Source organism: Panulirus ornatus, chromosome 3 (genome assembly GCF_036320965.1).
Source record: "Panulirus ornatus isolate Po-2019 chromosome 3, ASM3632096v1, whole genome shotgun sequence".
NCBI classification, from domain to species: domain Eukaryota; kingdom Metazoa; phylum Arthropoda; class Malacostraca; order Decapoda; family Palinuridae; genus Panulirus; species Panulirus ornatus.
In genome coordinates this window covers 35345475-35368798 of record NC_092226.1, presented here as the reverse complement: position 1 = coordinate 35368798, position 23324 = coordinate 35345475, and the positions used below count along the sequence as shown (strand labels likewise).

General features: G+C 39.4%; 2 protein-coding genes across 2 annotated transcripts in view; one reads left to right on the top strand and one right to left on the bottom strand.

Moving 5' to 3' along the window:
* The window catches only part of LOC139762069 (uncharacterized), a 455708-nt gene that overhangs the window by 255682 nt on the left and 176702 nt on the right, over positions 1–23324 (top strand). The gene's annotated exons all lie outside the window — the stretch shown is intronic.
* LOC139759478 (nucleolar pre-ribosomal-associated protein 1) overlaps positions 6722–23324 on the bottom strand; it is a 295642-nt gene continuing 279039 nt past the window's right edge. The window contains exons 15-16 of the mRNA XM_071681655.1: positions 20817–21494; positions 6722–11374 (exon numbers count right to left, since the gene is read on the bottom strand). Coding sequence (XP_071537756.1) covers positions 11132–11374; positions 20817–21494 — 921 coding nt within the window. The 3' untranslated portion in view covers positions 6722–11131. The remainder of the gene's footprint in view (positions 11375–20816; positions 21495–23324) is intronic.

The following is a 23324-nucleotide window of genomic DNA, read 5'->3' as shown; positions in this document are numbered from 1 at the left end:
CAAGGAATAGAGTGAATTGGATCGATGTGGTATACCGGGGTTGACGTGCTGTCAGTGGATTGAATCAAGGCATGTGAAGCGTCTGGGGTAAACCATGGAAAGCTGTGTAGGTATGTATATTTGCGTGTGTGGACGTATGTATATACATGTGTATGGGGGGGGTTGGGCCATTTCTTTCGTCTGTTTCCTTGCGCTACCTCGCAAACGCGGGAGACAGCGACAAAGTATAATAAAAAAAAAATATAAAAAATATATATATATATATATATATATATATATATATATATATAACAAAGCAGTTGTTGTTCGCTGATGATACAGCGCTGGTGGCTGATTCATGGGAGAAACTGCAGAAGCTGGTGACTGAGTTTGGTAAAGTGTGTGGAAGAAGAAAGTTAAGAGTAAATGTGAATAAGAGCAAGGTTATTAGGTACAGTAGGGTTGAGGGTCAAGTCAATTGGGAGGTGAGTTTGAATGGAGAAAAACTGGAGGAAGTGAAGTGTTTTAGATATCTGGGAGTGGATATGGCAGCGGATGGAACCATGGAAGCGGAAGTGGATCATAGGGTGGGGGAGGGGGCAAAAATTCTGGGGGCCTTGAAGAATGTGTGGAAGTCGAGAACATTATCTCGGAAAGCAAAAATGGGTATGTTTGAAGGAATAGTGGTTCCAACAATGTTGTATGGTTGCGAGGCGTGGGCTATGGATAGAGTTGTGCGCAGGAGGATGGATGTGCTGGAAATGAGATGTTTGAGGACAATGTGTGGTGTGAGGTGGTTTGATCGAGTGAGTAACGTAAGGGTAAGAGAGATGTGTGGAAATAAAAAGAGCATGGTTGAGAGAGCAGAAGAGGGTGTTTTGAAGTGGTTTGGGCACATGGAGAGAATGAGTGAGGAAAGATTGACCAAGAGGATATATGTGTCAGAGGTGGAGGGAACGAGGAGAAGAGGGAGACCAAATTGGAGGTGGAAAGATGGAGTGAAAAAGATTTTGTGTGATCGGGGCCTGAACATGCAGGAGGGTGAAAGGAGGGCAAGGAATAGAGTGAATTGGAGCGATGTGGTATACCGGGGTTGACGTGCTGTCAGTGGATTGAATCAAGGCATGTGAAGCGTCTGGGGTAAACCATGGAAAGCTGTGTAGGTATGTATATTTGCGTGTGTGGACGTATGTATATACATGTGTATGGGGGGGGGTTGGGCCATTTCTTTCGTCTGTTTCCTTGCGCTACCTCGCAAACGCGGGAGACAGCGACAAAGTATAATAAAAAAAAAATTATATATATATATATATATATATATATATATATATATATATTTATTTTGCTTTGTCGCTGTCTCCCGCGTTTGCGAGGTAGTGCAAGGAAACAGACGAAAGAAATGGCCCAACCCACCCCCATACACATGTATATACATACACGTCCACACACTCAAATATACATACCTATACATCTCAATGTACACGTATATATACACACACAGACACATACTTATATACCCATGCACACAATTCACAGTCTGCCTTTATTCATTCCCATCGCCACCTCGCCACACATGGAATGCCATCCCCCTCCCCCCCTCGTGTGCGAGGTATCGCTAGGAAAAGACAACAAAGGCCCCATTCGTTCACACTCAGTCTCTAGCTGTTATGCAATAATGCCCGAAACCACAGCTCCCTTTCCACATCCAGGCCCCACACACTTTCCATGGTTTACCCCAGACGCTTCACATGCCCTGATTCATATATATATATATATATATATATATATATATATATATATATATATATATATATTGAAGCTTATTGATACAGTGGTTAAATTGATGAGAACTGCTATTGACGTTTGTGTAAATAAATTATACATTTCCTTTTTTCCATAGCCAGAGGTTGAACCATTATGTGACATTCTTTTTTTTCTTTCATTTCAAGCTAGAAGTTTCAGTTTTCTAAATTGTTTCTTACATTTCTCATATGTATATATATGTATGAGTGTGTGTGTGTATATGTGCGTATGTATGTGTATGTGTGTGTATGTGTATATGTATATATATATATGTATATTATCCCTGGGGATAGAGGTGAAAGAATACTTCCCACGTATTCCTCGCGTGTCGTAGAAAGCGACTAGAGGGGACGGGAGCGGGGGGCCAGAAATCCTCCCCTCCTTGTATTAACTTTCTAAAATGGGAAACAGAAGAAGGAGTCACGCGGGGAGTGCTCATCCTCCTCGAAGGCTCAGAGTGGGGTGCCTAAATGTGTGTGGATGTAACCAAGATGTGAAAAAAGGAGAGATAGGTAGTATGTTTGAGGAAAGGAACCTGGATGTTTTGGCTCTGAGTGAAACGAAGCTCAAGGGTAAAGGGGAAGAGTGGTTTGGGAATGTCTGGGGAGTAAAGTCAGGGGTTAGTGAGAGGACAAGAGCAAGGGAAGGAGTAGCAATACTCCTGAAACAGGAGTTGTGGAAGTATGTGATAGAGTGTAAGAAAGTAAATTCTCGATTAATATGGGTAAAACTGAAAGTTGATGGAGAGAGGTGGGTGATTATTGGTGCATATGCACCTGGGCATGAGAAGAAAGATCAAGAGAGGCAAGTGTTTTGGGAGCAGCTGAATGAGTGTGTTGTTAGTGGTTTTGATGCACGAGACCGGGTCATAGTGATGGGTGATTTGAATGCAAAGGTGAGTAATGTGGCAGTTGAGGGAATAATTGGTATACATGGGGTGTTCAGTGTTGTAAATGGAAATGGTGAAGAGCTTGTAGATTTATGTGCTGAAAAAGGACTGATGATTGGGAATACCTGGTTTAAAAAGCGAGATATACATAAGTATACTTATGTAAGTAGGAGAGATGGCCAGAGAGCGTTATTGGATTACGTGTTAATTGACAGGCGTGCGAAAGAGAGACTTTTGGATGTTAATGTGCTGAGAGGTGCAACTGGAGGGATGTCTGATCATTATCTTGTGGAGGCTAAGGTGAAGATTTGTATGGGTTTTCAGAAAAGAAGAGTGAATGTTGGGGTGAAGAGGGTGGTGAGGGTAAGTGAGCTTGAGAAGGAGACCTGTGTGAGGAAGTACCAGGAGAGACTGAGTACAGAATGGAAAAAGGTGAGAACAATGGAAGTAAGGGGAGTGGGGGAGGAATGGGATGTATTTAGGGAATCAGTGATGGATTGCGCAAAAGATGCTTGTGGCATGAGAAGAGTGGGAGGTGGGTTGATGATTAGAAAGGGTAGTGAGTGGTGGGATGAAGAAGTAAGAGTATTAGTGAAAGAGAAGAGAGAGGCATTTGGACGATTTTTGCAGGGAAAAAATGCAATTGAGTGGGAGATGTATAAAAGAAAGAGACAGGAGGTCAAGAGAAAGGTGCAAGAGGCGAAAAAAAGGGCAAATGAGAGTTGGGGTGAGAGAGTATCATTAAATTTTAGGGAGAATAAAAAGATGTTCTGGAAGGAGGTAAATAAAGTGCGTAAGACAAGGGAGCAAATGGGAACTTCGGTGAAGGGCGCAAGTGGGGAGGTGATAACAAGTAGTGGTGATGTGAGAAGGAGATGGAGTGAGTATTTTGAAGGTTTGTTGAATGTGTTTGATGATAGAGTGGCAGATATAGGGTGTTTTGGTCGAGGTGGTGTGCAAAGTGAGAGGGTTAGGGAAAATGATTTGGTAAACAGAGAAGAGGTAGTGAAAGCTTTGCAGAAGATGAAAGCCGGCAAGGCAGCAGGTTTGGATGGTATTGCAGTGGAATTTATTAAAAAAGGGGGTGACTGTATTGTTGACTGGTTGGTAAGGTTATTTAATGTATGTATGACTCATGGTGAGGTGCCTGAGGATTGGCGGAATGCGTGCATAGTGCCATTGTACAAAGGCAAAGGGGATAAGAGTGAGTGCTCAAATTACAGAGGTATAAGTTTGTTGAGTATTCCTGGTAAATTATATGGGAGGGTATTGATTGAGAGGGTGAAGGCATGTACATAGCATCAGATTGGGGAAGAGCAGTGTGGCTTCAGGAGTGGTAGAGGATGTGTGGATCAGGTGTTTGCTTTGAAGAATGTATGTGAGAAATACTTAGAAAAGCAAATGGATTTGTATGTAGCATTTATGGATCTGGAGAAGGCATATGATAGAGTTGATAGAGATGCTCTGTGGAAGGTATTAAGAATATATGGTGTGGGAGGAAAGTTGTTAGAAGCAGTGAAAAGTTTTTATCGAGGATGAAAGGCATGTGTACGTGTAGGAAGAGAGGAAAGTGATTGGTTCTCAGTGAATGTAGGTTTGCGGCAGGGGTGTGTGATGTCTCCATGGTTGTTTAATTTGTTTATGGATGGTGTTGTTAGGGAGGTAAATGCAAGAGTTTTGGAAAGAGGGGCAAGTATGAAGTCTGTTGGGGATGAGAGAGCTTGGGAAGTGAGTCAGTTGTTGTTCGCTGATGATACAGCGCTGGTGGCTGATTCATGTGAGAAACTGCAGAAGCTGGTGACTGAGTTTGGAAAAGTGTGTGGAAGAAGAAAGTTAAGAGTAAATGTGAATAAGAGCAAGGTTATTAGGTACAGTAGGGTTGAGGGTCAAGTCAATTGGGAGGTGAGTTTGAATGGAGAAAAACTGGAGGAAGTGAAGTGTTTTAGATATCTGGGAGTGGATCTGGCAGCGGATGGAACCATGGAAGCGGAAGTGGATCATAGGGTGGGGGAGGGGGCGAAAATCCTGGGGGCCTTGAAGAATGTGTGGAAGTCAAGAACATTATCTCGGAAAGCAAAAATGGGTATGTTTGAAGGAATAGTGGTTCCAACAATGTTGTATGGTTGCGAGGCGTGGGCTATGGATAGAGTTGTGCGCAGGAGGATGGATATGCTGGAAATGAGATGTTTGAGGACAATGTGTGGTGTGAGGTGGTTTGATCGAGTGAGTAACGTAAGGGTAAGAGAGATGTGTGGAAATAAAAAGAGCGTGGTTGAGAGAGCAGAAGAGGGTGTTTTGAAGTGGTTTGGGCACATGGAGAGGATGAGTGAGGAAAGATTGACCTAGAGGATATATGTGTCGGAGGTGGAGGGAACAAGGAGAAGAGGGAGACCAAATTGGAGGTGGAAAGATGGAGTGAAAAAGATTTTGTGTGATCGGGGCCTGAACATGCAGGAGGGTGAAAGGAGGGCAAGGAATAGAGTGAATTGGAGCGATGTGGTATACCGGGGTTGACGTGCTGTCAGTGGATTGAAGCAGGGCATGTGAAGCGTCTGGGGTAAACCATGGAAAGCTGTGTAGGTATGTATATTTGCGTGTGAGGACGTATGTATATACATGTGTATGGAGGGGGGGGGGGTTGGGCCATTTCTTTCGTCTGTTTCCTTGCGCTACTTCGCAAACGCGGGAGACAGCGACAAAGTATAATAAAAATATATATATATATATATATATATATATATATATATATATATATAATCCTCCACCTCTCGTTTTTTTTTTTTAATTTTCCAAAAGAAGGAACAGAGGGGGCCAGGTGAGGATATTCCAAAAAAGGCCCAGTCCTCTGTTCTTAACGCTACCTCGCTAAAGCGGGAAATGGCAAATAGTTTAAAAGAAAAAGGAAAAAGTATATATATATATATATATATATATATATATATATATATATATATATATATTATCCCTGGGGATAGGGGAGAAAGAATACTTCCCACGTATTCCCTGCATGTTGTAGAAGGCGACTAAAAGGGGAGGGAGCAGAGGGCTGGAAATCCTCCCCTCTTGTTTTTTTTTAATTTTCCAAAAGAAGGAACAGAGAAGGGAGCCAGGTTAGGATATTCCCTCAGAGGCCCAGCCATCTGTTCTTAACGTTACCTTGCTAATGCGGGAAATGGCGAATAGTTTGAAAGATATATATGTATATGATGAGAGAGCTTGGGAAGTGAGTCACTTGTTGTTCGCTTATGATACAGTGCTGGTGGCTTATTCGTGTGAGAAACTGCCGAAGCTGGTGACTAAGTTTGGTAAAGTGTGTGAAAGAAGAAAGCTCAGAGGAAATGTGAATAAGAGCAAGGTTATTAGGTACAGTAGGGTTGAGGGACAAGTCAATTGGGAGGTAAGTTTGAATGGAGAAAAACTGGAGGAAGTGAAGTGTTTTAGAAATCTGGGAGTGGATTTGGCAGCGGATGGAACCATGGAACTGGAAGTGAATCATAGGGTGGGGAGGGGGCAAAAATTCTAGGAGCGTTAAAGAATGTGTGGAAGTCGAGAACATTATCTCGGAAACCATAAATGGGGATGTTTGAAGGAATAGTGGTTCCATCAATGTTATATGGTTGCAAGGCGTGGGCTATGGATAGAGTTGTGTGGAGGAGGGTGGATGTGGTGGAAATGAGATGTTTGAAGACAATATGTGGTGTGAGGTGGTTTGATCGAGTAAGTAATAATAGGGTAAGAGAGATGTGTGGTAATAAAAAGATTGTGGTTGAGAAAGCAGAAGAGGGTGTTTTGAAATGGTTTGGTCACATGGAGAGAATGAGTGAGGAAAGATTGACAAAGAGGATATATGTGTCAGAGGTGGAGGGAATGAGGAGAAGTGGCAGACCAAATTAGAGGTGGAAAGATGGAGTGAAAAAGATTTTGAGTGATCGGGGCCTGAACATGCAGGAGGGTGAAAGGCGTGCAAGGAATAGAGTGAATTGGAACGATGTGGTATACCGGGGTTGACGTGCTGTCAATGGATTGAACCAGGGCATGTGAAGCATCTGGGGTAAAGCATGGAAAGTTCTGTGGGGCCTGGATTTGGAAAGGGAGCTGTGGTTTCGGTGAATTATTACATGACAGCTAGAGACTGAGTGTGAATGAATGTGGCCTTTGTTGTCTTTTCCTAGTGCTACCTCGCATACATGAGGGGGGAGGGGGTTGTTATTTCATGTGTGGCGATGGGAATGAATAAAGGCAGACAGTATGAATTATGTACATGTGTATATATGTATATGTCTCTGTGTGTGTATATATATATATATATATATATATATATATATATATGTATACGTTGAGATGTATAGGTATGTATATTTGCGTGTGTGGATGTGTATGTATATACATGTGTATGTGGGTGGGTTAGGCCATTCTTTCATCTGTTTCCTTGCGCTACCTCGTTAACGCGGGAGACAGCAACAAAGCAAAATAATAACAATAATCATTTTACTTTGTTGCTGTCTCCCGCGTTAGCGAGGTAGCGCAAGGAAACAGACGAAAGAATGGCCCAACCCACCCACATACACATGTATATACATATATGTATATAATACAAGCAAAGTGCATAGGAATGTGCACCTTCATACAACATTCATGTGGGCGGATGGGCCACTCTTCGTCTGTTTCCTGGCACTACCTTGCTTGATGCAGGAAACAGCAAGTAAGTATGATATATCATTGAATAAATAGTACTATAATAATGATAACGATACTAAAGAGAAATATGTAGAAATAGCTACGTTTCAGCTTTCACATAATAACTTTAGTTTTCAGGTATGTAAAGCTAAACTTAATTATTTTTAAAATTATTCACCTTCATATGGTTGTATGAAACCATATGTGAAATGATCAGGACAGTCCCAATATGTATTAATTTAGAACTATATCTTTAAATTTCATATGTGAAGATCATTACACTGGATAGAGATACATGTTTCTTCTCCATGTTTAGTACCAAGTGCTTTGTTAACAAAATGATCATTTTCAAAAATGTTTTGTTACTAAATGTTGCAACATATCTTATTAATTACCATAGTTCCATGCTGTTACTCAAGGAAAAGATAAAAAAAAAAATGACATTGTTGCCAATCCTCCATAGAAAGCTGCTACATAAACATGACTAGATTTCTAATAAGTCTTTGAGGTACTTTTAAGACAAAGATTATATCTTCTGTTTTTTTATAAGATTCTGACTGACCAGATTATGCTTTTTTGGCTGTGGTGAATTACATGGTTATAACCTGGCCTCTGGTCTGGATGTTTACTTTAAGTATTCATATTAAGGACAGCTTCAATTCTTAAGGCTTCTAAGACATCAAGGAATGCGGGTGTGTCTACTTTGGTTTTCCAGGAAAATTTCCTCTAAATTCCACTTTACAAGATCAAACTATAAAGTGTTTTCTTTTCAAATAAGAAAGATGTACTTTGTGTCCTCCTCCTCTTCCACTACTCAAATGTCTATCTTCCCATCTGTTCCCTTATCTACTACTGCTTTCTCTTTTATCATACTTCTCCTCATCATAAAAACTGTGCACCTATACTGACCATGATACACTGTGAAGAAACTTGTTGCATTTATACATAAGGTGGAGTCACTAGAAACATGATTTACTTATCCTCTAACTGACCTCTGTTAGTGAACAACCTCTGCATAAATGCATAACATAAATTTTTTAACAGGTGGCATAAATTTGTGGAATCAAGCAATGATGATGAACATCATGTACTTTATCTTAAGATAGCCATTTTGTCTGACTGTCTCTCTAGCACTAGAAAACAGCTGTCAAATGGCAGCAAAGATTTCTTTCAAATTTGAGATATCATAGGGTTTTGGTGCCCATTACAAAAATCTGTCATTGTCTATATGACCACCATTTTTTATTCATAGCTATTAGCCATATGCATGTCTGGTATGTGTATTTTAGCTGTACAGCCAGTAAAACATGTAATGTTCTTAACAGTATACTCTTTAGATGCTGTAATGTTTACTTCACCAAATACATTGGAGCAACATAAATAAAGGAAAACCACACTTACCCAAATGATTGGGATGAGACTTTCTAGAACCCTAGAAGTTATGATTTTACAGAGAACTGTATTTTAAATGTACGGTTCAAAGAATAACCCTCTAATCTATTAAGGGACCCACTGACTCTCTCTCCCTTCCATATCACCACACTTATCCAAGGCAGCTCCCAGATACTTAAATCCCTCACTTCTTCCAGTCCCCACCCACCCAATATCCACAGGACAATTTAGTACACTTTCTTCTTTCACTCCACATGGCTTTATAAAATCTATACTTTCACTTTGTTTCCTTTCAGACACCATTATTTACCTTCAATCGCCTACACTCACACACACATTATATAAAACACTTACAACCTTCTGCAACTCCTCTTCACTCTCAGCAAACAACATAGTATCATCTGCAAACAGGTTTGCCACACTCCATCTCTGCACCCCCCTCCTCCCTAGTTTTGCGTTCATCTCTTATCACTCCATCTATATGTATATTAAAAAGCCACAGTGACATCACACAGCCCTGTCTCACACTTACATATATCCCAAAACTCGCTCAGCTCTGCATCCACTCTTACACATGCAACTTCTTACCTTTCACTAAATACTTTTCCACAGTCATCTTTATTACAAAAATCTGATCAATGCATCCCCTACCTTTTCTAAAAACCCCCCTTGCTATTCACTTATTCAATCACTTCCATCACTCTGTCAATTAATATTCTTGCATACACTTTTTCCGGTATCCCCTATAATTGCTACATACATCCTTAGCACCTTTCCCTTTGAATAAAAGGAACAATAATAATAGCTTTCATCCAATCCTCAGGCACCACCACCTACTTCCATGCTGAATTTCATATAAGATGCATACACTCTATCATACTTTCTCCTCCATATTTCAGCCAAAATCCCATCCACTTCAGGTGCCTTTCTTACCTCCTTCTCTGCTATTGGCCCCTGCGCTTGTATCCTCTTCCTTCCCTCCCCCATACCCATGCATGTAACAGCTGCTGCCTCACATTCTCCTACATTCATCAGTTCTTCAAAATACTTTTTCCATCTTCCTTTCACTTCTTCCTTTTGATTCAGCAATTCCCCTTCCTCACTTCTCACATCAACACTTCCATTTTCATATCCACCTCTTTCCTTTTTTTACCTCCTTTCAGTATAATTTCTTATTATCCAGAAACTTTTCACTTGACTTTCTTCTTAAATCTTCTACTCTCTCTCTTTGCTTTCCTATATCAGCTTCTTAACATTCTGCTTACATATTTTGTATCCTTCCCTCCTTTGCTGAACTTACACTGGTAAATTCCTATTGAACAATATACCAAATGCCTTTTTCTTCTCTTCCATAGCATTTCTAATCTCTTCTGTCCACCATGCACTGCTTTTTTTATTTCTGTATCCCACTACCTTGTATCCAACTACTGATTCTACAACCTTTAATAGTATTTCTCAAAACAATTTAAACACCTCATTCATACATGACCATTCCTACATTCATTGCACTTCCATCTAAACTTTCAGTTACCTTCCTTTCATATTCCTCCCTGCATTTTTTCTTATCTTCTAGCTTAAGACAAACTACTTCATCATCTTGCTTAACACAAACTCTAGGGTAAGGCTAATTTTGTTACATTTGATTTAGAAATATGGCCAGAAGGTATTAATATATGCTTGCCAAAAAGAAGTTAGAGACAGTATTCTTAGGAGTGACAGACCAAAAGAAATGACAAGATAGTTAAGGAGAATTGGTAAAAGGCAGAAAACATGAGTGAGATTGGCCAAAGGGAGGAATAATAATCCCACCTCAAGTCCAAGGAGGACAGAACCTAACCAGTAGCAAGTTCCTTAAGCTGAAAGTTCTTCATACAAATGCAGATGGTCTGGTTGAAAATGGAAAGGAGCAAGAATGCAGGAACCATTTATGATTGCAACCCAAACATTGTGGAAGAGGTAGAGATTACACTCACATTAACTTTATTCTCTACACCAGGGTAGATGATAGCACAAAGAGATAGAAATAATAAAGGAGAGGAGGATTGGCCATTTTAGTTTAAAATCCACCACAGATCTGCAGTGATGCAGAACAAGGGTATCCTGAGAATATTGAAGGAACAATATGGATGGTAAAGTAATGATAATGTGGGATTTCAATTGGAGGGAAAACGGAGAACTACTTCCATCAACATGTAATAGAGAATAATATCTAACATTAGGAATGAACCTTGACTTTAAAAGACTTTTTATTTATATTTGTTAAAATAAAAAAAGCAACAGCAAGATGTATTGTTGCCCCTTTTACTTCTGAAAGTACAATACCATGTTCTGTTTATTTCTTGAAAAGTTCAAGTTGACATTTCCATCTCCAATTATCTTGTTTCATTAAAGCTATTTACCCAGTTCATTCAAAAGCTTTATTACTGCATCCCTTAAATTTTGATGTTCTTGTCCTTTAGCTGCATCAGCTGGTCTATTCTCTGCTTGCTTTTTAAGATATCTACACAATGGCTCTCTTTGCCATTCATCCCACCTGTCTTTAACCTTACTGCCAAGTAATTTCACTTCGTCAGCATCACTCAAATGATCCTGAAGCCGTTCATACAGAAGATCCCAGCTGATGCAATCATAAACCTATAAAATGATAAAAGACAAAAAAGTATTATATAATAGGACACAGAAATGGACCATGCAAATAAGTTTAAACAGCCTTTCTAAAAAAAATATATTGCAATGCAAAAAGTATATTACTGCATGTCTCTCTAAAGAGACAATAGTCCCATATCTATTCTCCATCAAATACAGTTATCATTTCAGTCACTATCCCAATGTCCACAAAATCACCAATGTTTTTCTTTATTTGATTATCTATGCCTTTCCAAATACTGAGTCATTTCTTTTTCTTTTTTCCTTACTCCTTACAATGCATTCCTCTACAGTATCGACAAAGGAAATCAGATATTTACCATTTGAAATAAGGCTTTCATGCATCAGGTTTTACTCATGCAACAAATCCTATTATCCGCTCATGGTGGGGATATCATTTGTCTGACAGTATGTGATGGTCGTTGAAGTCATATGACATGATTTGCCACCTACCTTGTGTTGTTCAGAGTGGAGGGATGCAACGTTTGCTCACTGTCCTCATGTTATTAGAATTTTTTTTTTTATTTTTGTTCAGTGATTTTTCCTTTACCAGTAACTAACTATGGGTCCTAGGAAGATGTTCCACAATGATAAGGCCTATATATTCTTACTTGGAAGCAATGAAATGTGTCAACAAGCAAGATTTTAACATGCACTAGCAGGGCTGAGTATACCATCTGGACACTTTTTCTACCTTTTAATGTAATCTATTCCCAAAGAGTTAAGTCAGGTCAACATAGGAAGACCAGTAAGATGACTGATAACCTGACAGGGATTGGTTTTTCAACTCATGCTTAATTTGGTTATCAGCTGCCTTTCAGTTCTTTCTAGGTTGACCAGGCCTAGCTCTTTGGGAAGGAACGATGTTAGAAGGAAGAAAAAAGTGTCCAGATGGTGAAATTGGCCCTGCCAGTACATATTGAAATCTTGCTTGTTGACATATTTTCTTGCATCCCAGCAAGAATACAAGCCTTTTCTTCCTGGAACAACTTCAAACCCATGATTATTTGCTGGCAGAGTAAAAATATTACACTAAACAGAAGCAGCAAAAAATCATTGAACATAAGGACAGCAACCAAAAGTTGCATCCCTCCATCCTCAATACCATGGAGTAAATGAGGCAGCAAATCATGTCACATGATGGTTAAAACTGCACTATGATGCCCAGAACACAATTTCCCCACCATGAATGAGTAGCAAGATTTATTCTGTAAATAAAATCTGATGCACAAAAGCCATACTTTAGATGGTAATCATTTTGTTGTGGAAACTGGAGCTCTATATTCACTTCCCAAAACTAAACTCTAAAACAATTATGTACTTGCATTTTACTAGATATTCTATTGCTTGTAACTATTCAGTTAGGATTCCTTCTCAACCTTGTGAATCTCATGTTTTTCAAGTTGCATAAAAATATATTCACCACACTTTTATAGGTATTCATAAAAAAATTATTTTCATCCACTACTATCCCCCTGATAATGTGTAGTTCTGTAACTGTAAATATAATATACTAAAAAGTGCAGCAGTAAAGCTTGAGGGTCAAATGCATTGCTAATACACACATACTATTTTTATCCATTTTACCCACTCTCATGCTAAACAGGTGGCAAAGAAACAGTGAAGCAATGTCTCATCCAGTAGCCAATAAACCTGACTATGGATTAACAAAAAGAAAAAAATATTTACAGTTTATGTCAATGGACTGAACAAGGGCATAAGAAGCAACCAGGAAATAGGTCTGTGGAGTCTGGTTGTAGATAGAGGAGCTGTGGTTTTGATGCATTAAACCTGATGGTAAGCAAATGAGGCCTTTTCTTCTGTTCCTGACACTGCCTCACTAACATGGGAAACTGCAAACAAGTATGAAAGAATATTCATTTATCTTCCCATATATTCCCTGTGTCAAACAAGGCAACTAAGAGAGGTGGGAGTGAGGAGGCTGAAAATCCTTTCCTTTCTTGTATTTCAATTTCTAAATGTTAGAACAGAAGAAGCCAAACGAGGCTTGAAGGTTCAAGCTGGAGTGTCTGAATGCATTACGATGTAACCATGATAAGAAGACAGGAGAGATAAGTAGTATGCTTGAGGATAAAAATCTCAAGGGTAGGGGGAAAGAATGGTTTGGGGATGTCTCACTGGTAAAGTCTGGAGTTAGTGTGGGGGAACAGCTAAGGAGTTGTGTGAACGAGTGTAAAGAAGTGAGCCCTAGAATAGTGAAGTTACAAGTGAGAGTGGATTATATTAGTGCTTAAGAACCTGGCCATAAGAAAAATGACAATGTAAGGTGAGTGTTTTGGGAACCGATAAATGAGTGTTAACTGAATGCAGAAGTGGGTAAAATGGCTGATGAAGGTATAATTTAGAGGCATAGGGTATTAAGTATTGTGAATGGAAATTGTGTACTGAAAAAGGACTGGTGACTGAGAATACCTGGTTTAGAAAAAGGGACATTTATACATATATATAAGTATACTTTGAGTAGGAAAGATGGTAAGCAGGCATTGTTGGATTATGTGCTAATGGATAGGCATGCAAAAAAGAATGTGAATGTGATAAGTGGAGAAGCTAACAGGATGTCTAATCATTACATGGTGGAGGCAAAAGTGAAGATATGTAGAGGCTTTCCAAAGACAAAAAATAATATGAGTAAGAGGAGGGTGGTGAAAGTAAAACAACTTGAAAAAGACACTGGAGAAACAGGGAGTGGGTGAATAATGGGAGGTATTTGGGGAAGCAGTGTTGGCATATGCTAGAGAACTGTATGGCATGCAGAGGGTAAGAGATGGGCTGGTGAGAAAAGATAGTGAGTGGTGGGGTGAAAAAGTTAAATTGCTGGTGAAAGAGGTAAAGCATGAGTGACTAGGATATGTAAAAAGAAAAAGCAACAGGAGATCAAGGGCTGAAAAAAAAAGGCAAATGAGAGCAGGGGTGAGAAACTATCAGCAGACTTCAGACAGAAAATGTTTTGGAATATCAAATGGGAATATCAATGAAGGGGGCAAATGGGGAAGTGGGTAATAGGAAGTGATGAGGTGAAGATGAGATGGAGGAAGCACTTTGAATGATTAGTGAATGTATGTAATGACAGGGTGGTAAACGTAGGGTGTTTGGGTAGGGGAGGTATGTGAAGTGATAAGAGTAATGGTGAGTAGTGTGGTGAAAAGGGATGAGACAGAGAGAGCCTTATTTAGATGCAGAAGTATGTGAAGTGACAGAGTAATGGCGAGTAGTGTGGTGAAAAGGGATGAGATACTGAGAGCCTTATTAAGATGAAACGTGGCAAGGCAGCTGGAGTGAATGGTATTGCAGCTGAATATTTTAAGAAAGGGTAATCATGTTGACTAGTTAATGAAGATCTTCAATGTGTGGTGCCTGACGATTAGCAAAGTGCCACTGTATAAAGGAGATGGGGACAAAGGTAAGTATTCAAAGTATCCATGTATAAATCTATTAAGTATACTTAGTAAGGTGGATGGAAGAGGGTGGTGGTTTGCTCTGAAGAATATGTGTATAAGAAATACCTAAAGAAAATGGAGGATTTTTATGTATGGCAGTACATAAAAGAAAAAGATTATGATATGGTTTACACAGATACAGTATGGAAGGTGTTACAAATACATGGTGTGAGAGAAAAGCTATTAAAAGCAGTAAGGAGTTTTTATAAAGGGAGAAAGGTGTGCATACAAGCAAGTGGTAAGGAGTGTGAGTGGTTACAGGTGAAAGTAGGTATGCAGCAGGGGTGTGTAAATTTGTTTATAGAGGAAATGGTGAGGTAAATGCAAGGGTCTTGGAGAGAGAGGCAGGTATGCAGTCTACTGAGGATTAGGTTAGGGAGATTAATAGGTTAATCATTTACTATTTGTTGATGACATGGCCCTGGTGGCTGATTCAAGTGAGAAACAGCAGAAGTCAATCTCTGAATCTGAAAGAGTGTCAAGGGAGAAAGTTTATAGAGTAAATATGAATAATAGGTCATTAGCAATGCAGAGAGAGAAGTTAGGTTAGTTGGGGTGCAAGATGCTTGGAAAAAACTTAGAGGAAGTGAAGTGTTCTAGATACCTGGAAGTAAACATGATAGCAAATGGGACCATGGGAGCTAAGGTGAGTCATAGGGTAGTTAACGGGACTAAAAGGTCCTGGGAGCACTTAGGAATGTGAGGAAAGAGAAGTCACTGTCTGGGAGGGTGAAAATGGATACATATGAAGATAAAGGATCCTGATGATGGTTTTGTATGGATGTGAGGCCTGGGCTATGGATTTATGGAAGAGGATGAAAGGAAATGTTTGAGGACAATAAGTGGTGTGAGGATGGTTGATCAAGTTAGAAATGATGGGGTAAAAGGGAGGTGTGGTAATAAGAAGAGTATGGTTGAGAGAGATGTACAGGGTGTGCTGAAATGGTATGAACATATGGAAAGAATGAGATAGGGGAGGTTGACAAATAGGATATGCATTACTGTTGAAGGTGACTAGGCAGGTTGGAAGTGGATGGTCTGGAAATTCCCCCACCCTTATGTATTACTATCTATTTCCACATGTCGCATGAGTTATCTCTCTTCCCCCATGCAGAATTTTGATGATCAGTGTTGTGCTCTCAGGAGAATATTTTTTTTCTATTATTATTATCAATATTTCTTCTCCCTGTTAATGACAAGAGAGCATATATGTTAAAAGTGGAGGGAACAAGGAGATTCAGTAGACTAAATTGGAGATGGAAGTTTGAAGTGAAAAAGGTTTTGAGTAACTGGGGCCTCAATGTGCAGGAGGGTGACATATGTGCATGGAATACAGTGAACTGGAACGATGGTATATGTATAGGGATCGATCTGCCATCAATGGACTGAACCAGGGCATGTGAAACATCCAGTTTAACCATGGCAAGGTCTGTGGAGCTTGGTGTATTACAAGTGACAGCTAGAGAATGAGTTTGAGCAGATATGGCCTTTGTCCGTTTCCTAGTGCTACCTTGCTGAAGCAGGGGGCGGCTATCAGTTTAGAGGGAAGAGACGAGAATGTATATGTTATCCTTTTCATTCCTTTATGCATTTCTGCTCTTTCCTGTAGGGTGGGATAGCACTGGGAATGGATAAAGGGGAGCAAGTATGAATGTGCACGTGTATGTCTGTGTAACTATGTATATGTAAGTATGCACATAAATGTGTATATATATATATATATATATACATACCACTCCTCTGTCCATGCCCTCCCATAACCTGCATTCATTTCCATTTTCACTACAAACACCCTGCCCAAGGATATGGATTTCCCCAATCCCCAGCACATCCAAAGTACAACTTTCAAACTTCTCCACAAGATCCCTCCTTTTTACAATTTTTTTTTCCTTCAATCATGGACAAATGTCCACATCAATGTTGGACCTTACTTGAAATATACAGAGAATCAAGAAAGGGAAAAAAAAAGAGAGTTGAGAAAGGAATTATGAATTTTTGAAGAAGTTACAAACAAGTCTTTTGAAATGTGCCAGGTTACAGTTATTGAGAAAGATGTGAGAAGGTAGAGTCCCAAAGCTTTAAGGAGTAGAGAAAGAAGCAGTTATCAATATGGCCCACCCTTGAGTTGCTGATGGTCACAAAATAATCATGATGTAACAGCTTGCCGAGTATTGCGTAGTCTAGCCAGTGGTGGCGGCACACAAGCAGCAGCTCTCAGGAGCAAAAACTAAAGTAATACCTACAGAAGAGGGAAAGTGAGCCAACATTGCAGCATAGAGCAAGACAGTCAAGTTTGGAAGTTAGCCTGGGACAGCTTATAAGTCAGATCACTTTCAATTCTATCAAGTAAGGGTGCAGAGATCGAACCAGCTGAGTTGTGAAAGCAGTGCTCTACACAAGGATGAATCAATCCTTTGTATAAACAGAACAACTGTTCAGAAGGGAAGAAGTTTCGACATATAAACAGGATGCCAGTTTCTTAGGGGTAGACTTAGCTATTACTGTAACATGGGGTTTCCAAAAAAGAGTGGATGTTACAGTTATATCAAGTATGTTCACTGAGTCAAAAGGTGGAATTACAAAACTGTCAAGGGAGAGATGTGAGTTGGGATGATTTTTTTGATAGAGAGGTATTGGAGGCATTAAACTTTAGATTTTGTCTACCCCAATGACATATCCTGTCCAAGGCTGAGTTTATTGAGGAAGCTTTGTCTAGATGAGATGCAGATCAAGTGTGAGAAATTGGAGCAGTGTATTTGATTATTTGTGAAGGAGAGGATATCATTGAAAAAAAAAAAAAGGAGAAAAAGTGTAGGGGACAGGACAGAACCCAGAGGGGGCATTGCTGGTGATGGAGAAAAGGAAGGAGGCTGATACATCAACAACCACAGAAACAGATCGATGGGAGAGGAAGCTAGATATGAAGGAACAAAGTGAAGGAGGGAAGCCAAGAGAAGAGCTTAGAGAAAATCTTTCAAGGATGATGACTAAATATTAGTAAGACAGGAAAGAATATCACCAGTGGATCTTGCCTTACGGAAGCCATACCGGTGATCAGAGAGAAGGCTGTAAGTTTCGAGGTGTCTAAGGATATGAGAGTTGAGGAGGGATTCAAAGACGTCAGAGTAATAGGACTATAGTTAGAGGGGTCAGAACAGTCACCCTTCTTAGGGGTGGAATGTATCAATGTATGCTTTCAAGAAGGAAAAGTTCTGGTTTTTAAACAGAAATGGAACAGACGAGCAAGCACAGGTGCGAATTCAAAGACATTCTTTTAAGATGGATTCAATCAGGACCATTATATCCAGTGCCATCACACTCAATCATTCGTCTCTTTTATTCCTCAGCATAACTGGGAGACTCCAGTGCTGCTTATCAGCCTTTTGTGTCTCACTTTTGACATGCCAATGGTAGAAGGCAACTCCAGTGCAGTGTTTCCAGAGACAGAGAGGACAAAAAAAAGAGCAAGTGTCCCAGCACACCTTAGTGTTTGTACTTAAAAGGGATTGTCCTGATGGAGTTCATCAACATCTCCACTTCAGTTCCAACCCTAAGGGGTGTATTAATGAGGAAGCAGGGTGAGACTTGGATACTCTTGAAAACTTTCCCCAATTTTGAGCCTATTCACAGTAGCAGCACCTCCCAATGTCACTAGTTACAATACTGCCACAACTGGTAGATCAAAAATATCACCCAGAACAAAAATACCGAAAATATCATAAAACACAAGGACTGTGAAAAGTTGTTTCCCTCCACAGTTAATACCACAGTGTAACTCAGGTGGCAAATCATGACCATGCTGCCAGACGTACAATATCTCCACTATAAGCAAGTACAGGTACACCACCAAATTTCCGGCAACTGATGGTTCAGCATCTTTAGTCTGGACAAAATTATGTGAGGGATCTTGAAATTACCGTGGCCACCAGACTAGTTTACTGGGTGGCCACAGATAGCATTGTGTGTAGGGCGTGCTTATTTACATTCTTTACACTGCACTTGGTAGTGTTGCTGCAGTTCTGTGAGATTCTTGGCTTATTTTGCTTAAATTCAACCCTAGCTATGACATATTAGTGTCAGTCATGGCATTAAACATAAACATCAGTCCATATCAATCCAAGATAAAGTAGAATTGTTAAAAAAAATGGACCGTGGTGTTTCAGTGCATTAGCTGTGACACCTACAGTATTGGTGCAACTGTTTATGATGTAAAGAAGCAAAGGGAGAAAATACTGAAATTCTATGCAAACGGCGATTCCAAGAAGCAAATGACGATTAAAAAACTATGAAAGATGGTAAGAGTACTGAGCATGATCGAGTGATGATGGAATAGTTTCGACAGCGTTGGAGTGATAGAGTGGACTTGTCAGGCAGCATGATAATGAACCAGGCTAAGTTGTTCCATAAAGAACTTAAATTACAACATGATCATGACTATAGTGAAGGATGGCCTCAAAGATTCAAGAAGGACATGGAATTTCCATGAATAAAGTGGGCGGAGAAAAGCAGTCTGCAAACCAAAAAAGAGTAGCCAAGTATGTAGATGAATTTAGGAAACATGTAGCTGACGAGCACCTCAGTCCTGAGCAGGTGTATAATGCAGACGAAACTTCATCATTCTGGCAATGCACACCTAAGAAAACACTAACTGAAGATGAAGAAGACTCCACAGGATTCAAACAATCTAAGGACAGACTTAACATCTTAGGGTGCTCAAACATTTAATATTTGTTTAATTTAAATTTCTAGCAGTCCATGGTATACTTTAGACACATGGGAGATGTATAATTAGTGGGTTAGAGGTGTGTTGATGAATTATTTCTAAGTAGCCACAGTTGGTTCAGCAAAATGGTTAATCTGACAAGGCTTTGGAACCAAGAGTGCCGGATAATTGGTGGTATACCTGTAACAGGTTTTGTTCCACAAATAAAACTTCACTGGAGTTCATCAGTTATGGAGACTTTTTTGCCAAAGCCACCCCCTAGAGGGAGTTCCCAAAGGGAACAGGTGACATAGATGTATATAGATATATTGAATAAATCCTCAAGCGTAAAGGACAATCTTAATGATGATCAAGAGAATTTTTCCAAAACTTGGTGACCATAACAGTTTTTAAATGTAAACTGTTAGATTATTTTTTGGTAATTATCTTCTTTTGAGATGTAATACCCTATTCAACCACATGTACACCCTATTCAACCACATGTACAAGTCCCTAATAGTATTTCCACAAGAATGGTTCTTATTACCATACACTTCAGAGAAATATAAAGAGAAAGATAATATAGATAGGTAGACAAGCAGAGTACTTACTTACCTATAGACAATAAGATTCTGCCATGACAACAGGGTTAGAGAGAGAAAGAGAGATTTGTGTGCCTGCTTATGGTGAGATGTTGCCAGGAGGTAGGGTTAACATACAAGCACTCATCATACACAACAGTACATTTATTCTCAGCTGCAATGCATGTACAATATCTGCACATTTGTCAATCTTGTGTTACTTTGCAACATTTTTAGGTATTTATCTATTTTTTTTTTTTTTTTTTTTTTTTGGGGGGGGGGGGGGGCCACTGGATCATATCAAGCTCAGAAAACTAACATCATTTGAAACATGAACAATCTCTTTTGTTTCATTTATAGCAGTGCCTTCATATGAAAATGCAGCATATCAGTCGAATTCACTCATTTTCATCCCTCATCTATGTTGTGTTCTACCATATGCTAGCTTCTGTTCTCTGGTCTAACTTTTCTTGTTCAATCAACTAGTAGTGTCTAAAACAAAATGCCTACCTTATCATTCTCAATAATCTTTCTCAAACCATCTTATTCCCATTCATTCATTATGTTTCTAGCAATAATTTTGCCTGCTTTCTACAGAAACTCTAGTAGAACAGATATTCATTAAGGTATGTCAACAAATATAAGAATAAATAGCATGTCAACGTATATAAAGGCCTTCTTTCACTTACCTGTTGTTTAATCACTCCAGGAGCCAAAGCAACAGAGCACAAATTACTTTTCTTGACCGATGATTCAGCCAATGTGTCCAAATATTTCACAGTTTCTGAGACAAGCATGAGATGTTGTGCTGTAATGGCTGGTGGAGCACATGCAATAATTGTTGGTATCAGAAGAGTTAAACAATTTAGAAACTCGTGGACAAATATTGTGGGAAGAATTTTCTCTTTAGGGCAGTTTTTGTCCGAATTGCTCTCGTTTAAATCTACATCCTTAATTTTTGAATCAAACTCATCAATGTTTGAGTCTGGAATATCAAAATCTGCATAACTGGAATCTATCCTGACTTTCTTTCTGGATTCTGAATAATTTTCATCGTGTCTTTTTCTTTTACTTTCTTTCATTTCCTCCGAGTTTACAGCCACACTTCCTTCCTCTTCACCAGAATAGGCAATAGTGTAATCAACCCTTGTAATGCTAGCATAAAGACTGGCCCACAATGCAGATAAAACTTTCACCACTGCTGCTATCACTATAGGGTTAACAGTCTTTGTGGTTACTGCAGGAACTGTAGTATTGACTGGTAAAATTACCAAAGGCAAGACTGTCAGCAAATTCTGGTTTCTAACTAGGTCTACTGCACCATGAGTGATACGGACCATTGCTTCTAATACCTCAAGAACCTGAACCTGTGAAAAGAGGAAAATTCAAATTAATTGAGAGGATGACAGATTAATAAAATCAGAGCCCTTGTTTAGTTTACAAGTGGCCTTCTCATCTACAGTCACAAGACCCTACATTAAAAAGATCTACAGGCAGAAAGTAATAACCAAGAAAAATCCGAGTAATTCAGATTTCATTAGGTGGAAGAAAAAATTGGAACATTACTGTCATAACAAACAATGACAATAAGATATGACATAACAGGATACATTCCATACTACCAGAATATGTAAAGAACAGGAATGAATTCTAAATATCTATGATAATATCTATGAGGGTTTAGAAGACTCAAAGACTTTCTGCGATTCTATGCGGTAATCTGCCATTCATTTTTGGCTCAATCAGTAATCTAAATAACAACATAAAATTCTCCACAATGGCCAATATCAAAGAATAACAACAGTTCTCTACCTCTTTCAATGACTGTCCACTTACCTTTAATATGGTAAGAAAAGGAGAGTGTATATGTTATCATTTTATATTTCTTTCATGCAATTGTCCTGTTTCCTGTGAGACAGGGTGGTGTTGGAAATGGATGAGTGAACAAGTATTAATATGTACATGCATATACACGTATGTGTGCATATAAGTATGGATGTATGTGCATGTATGAAACACCTGGGGTAAACCATGGAAAGTTCTGTGGGGCCTGGATGTGGATAAGGAGCTGTGGTTTCAGCGCATTACACATGACAACCAGTGACAGTGTAAACGAATAAGTCCTTTTTGTCTGTTTTCCTGGCACTATCTCACTGAAGCTGTGGGTAGGGATACTGTTTCCTGTGGGGCTGGGTAGTACCAGGAATGGATGAAGATAAGCATGTATGAATATGTACATTTGCATATATGCATATGTCTATGTATATGGATGTATAAATATGTATGTGAGTATATGTAAGTAGAAGTATGTATATGTTGATATGTATATGTACGTGCATGGTCGTTTAAATATACATATATGAAAGAGTATTTTGAAGGTTTGTTGAATGTGTTTGATGATTGAGTGGCAGATATAGGGTGTTTTGGTTGGGGTGGTGAGTGCAGTGAGAGGGTCAGGGAGAATGGTTTGGTAAGAAGAGAAATCTTTGCGGAAGATGAAAGCTGGCAAGGCGGTGGGTTTGTATGGTATTGCAGTGAAATTTATTAAAAAGGGGGTGACTATATTGTTGACTGGTTGGTAAGGATATTCACTGTATGTATGGATGATGCTGAAGTGCCTTAGGATTGGCGGAATGCATGCATAGTGCCATTGTACAAAGGCAAAGGGGATAAAGGGAGTTTTCAAATTACAAAGGCATAAGTTTTATGAGTATTTCTGGAAAATTATATGGGAGGGGATTGACTGAGAGGGCAAAGGCATGTACAAAGCATCAGATTGGGGAAAGGCAGTGTGGTTTCAAAAGTGGTAGAGGATGGGCGGATCAGGTCTTTGCTTTGAAGAATGCATGTGAGAAATACTTAGAAAAACAGATGGATTTGTATGTAGCATTTATGGATCTGAAAAAGGCATATGATAGGGTTGATAGAGGTGCTTTGTGGAAGGTTTTAAGAGTATATGGTGTGGGAAGTAAGTTGCTAGAAGCAGTGAAAAGTTTTTCCTAAGGATGTAAAGCATGTGTACAAGTAGGAAGAGGAAAGTGATTTTGTTCCCAGTGAGTGAATGTTGGTTTGTGGCAGGGATGAGTGATGTCTCCTTGGTTGTCCAATTAGTTTATGGATGGGATTCATAGGGAGGTGAATGCAAGAGTTTTGCACAGAGGGACAAGTATGCAGTTTGTTGTAGATGAGAAGGCCTG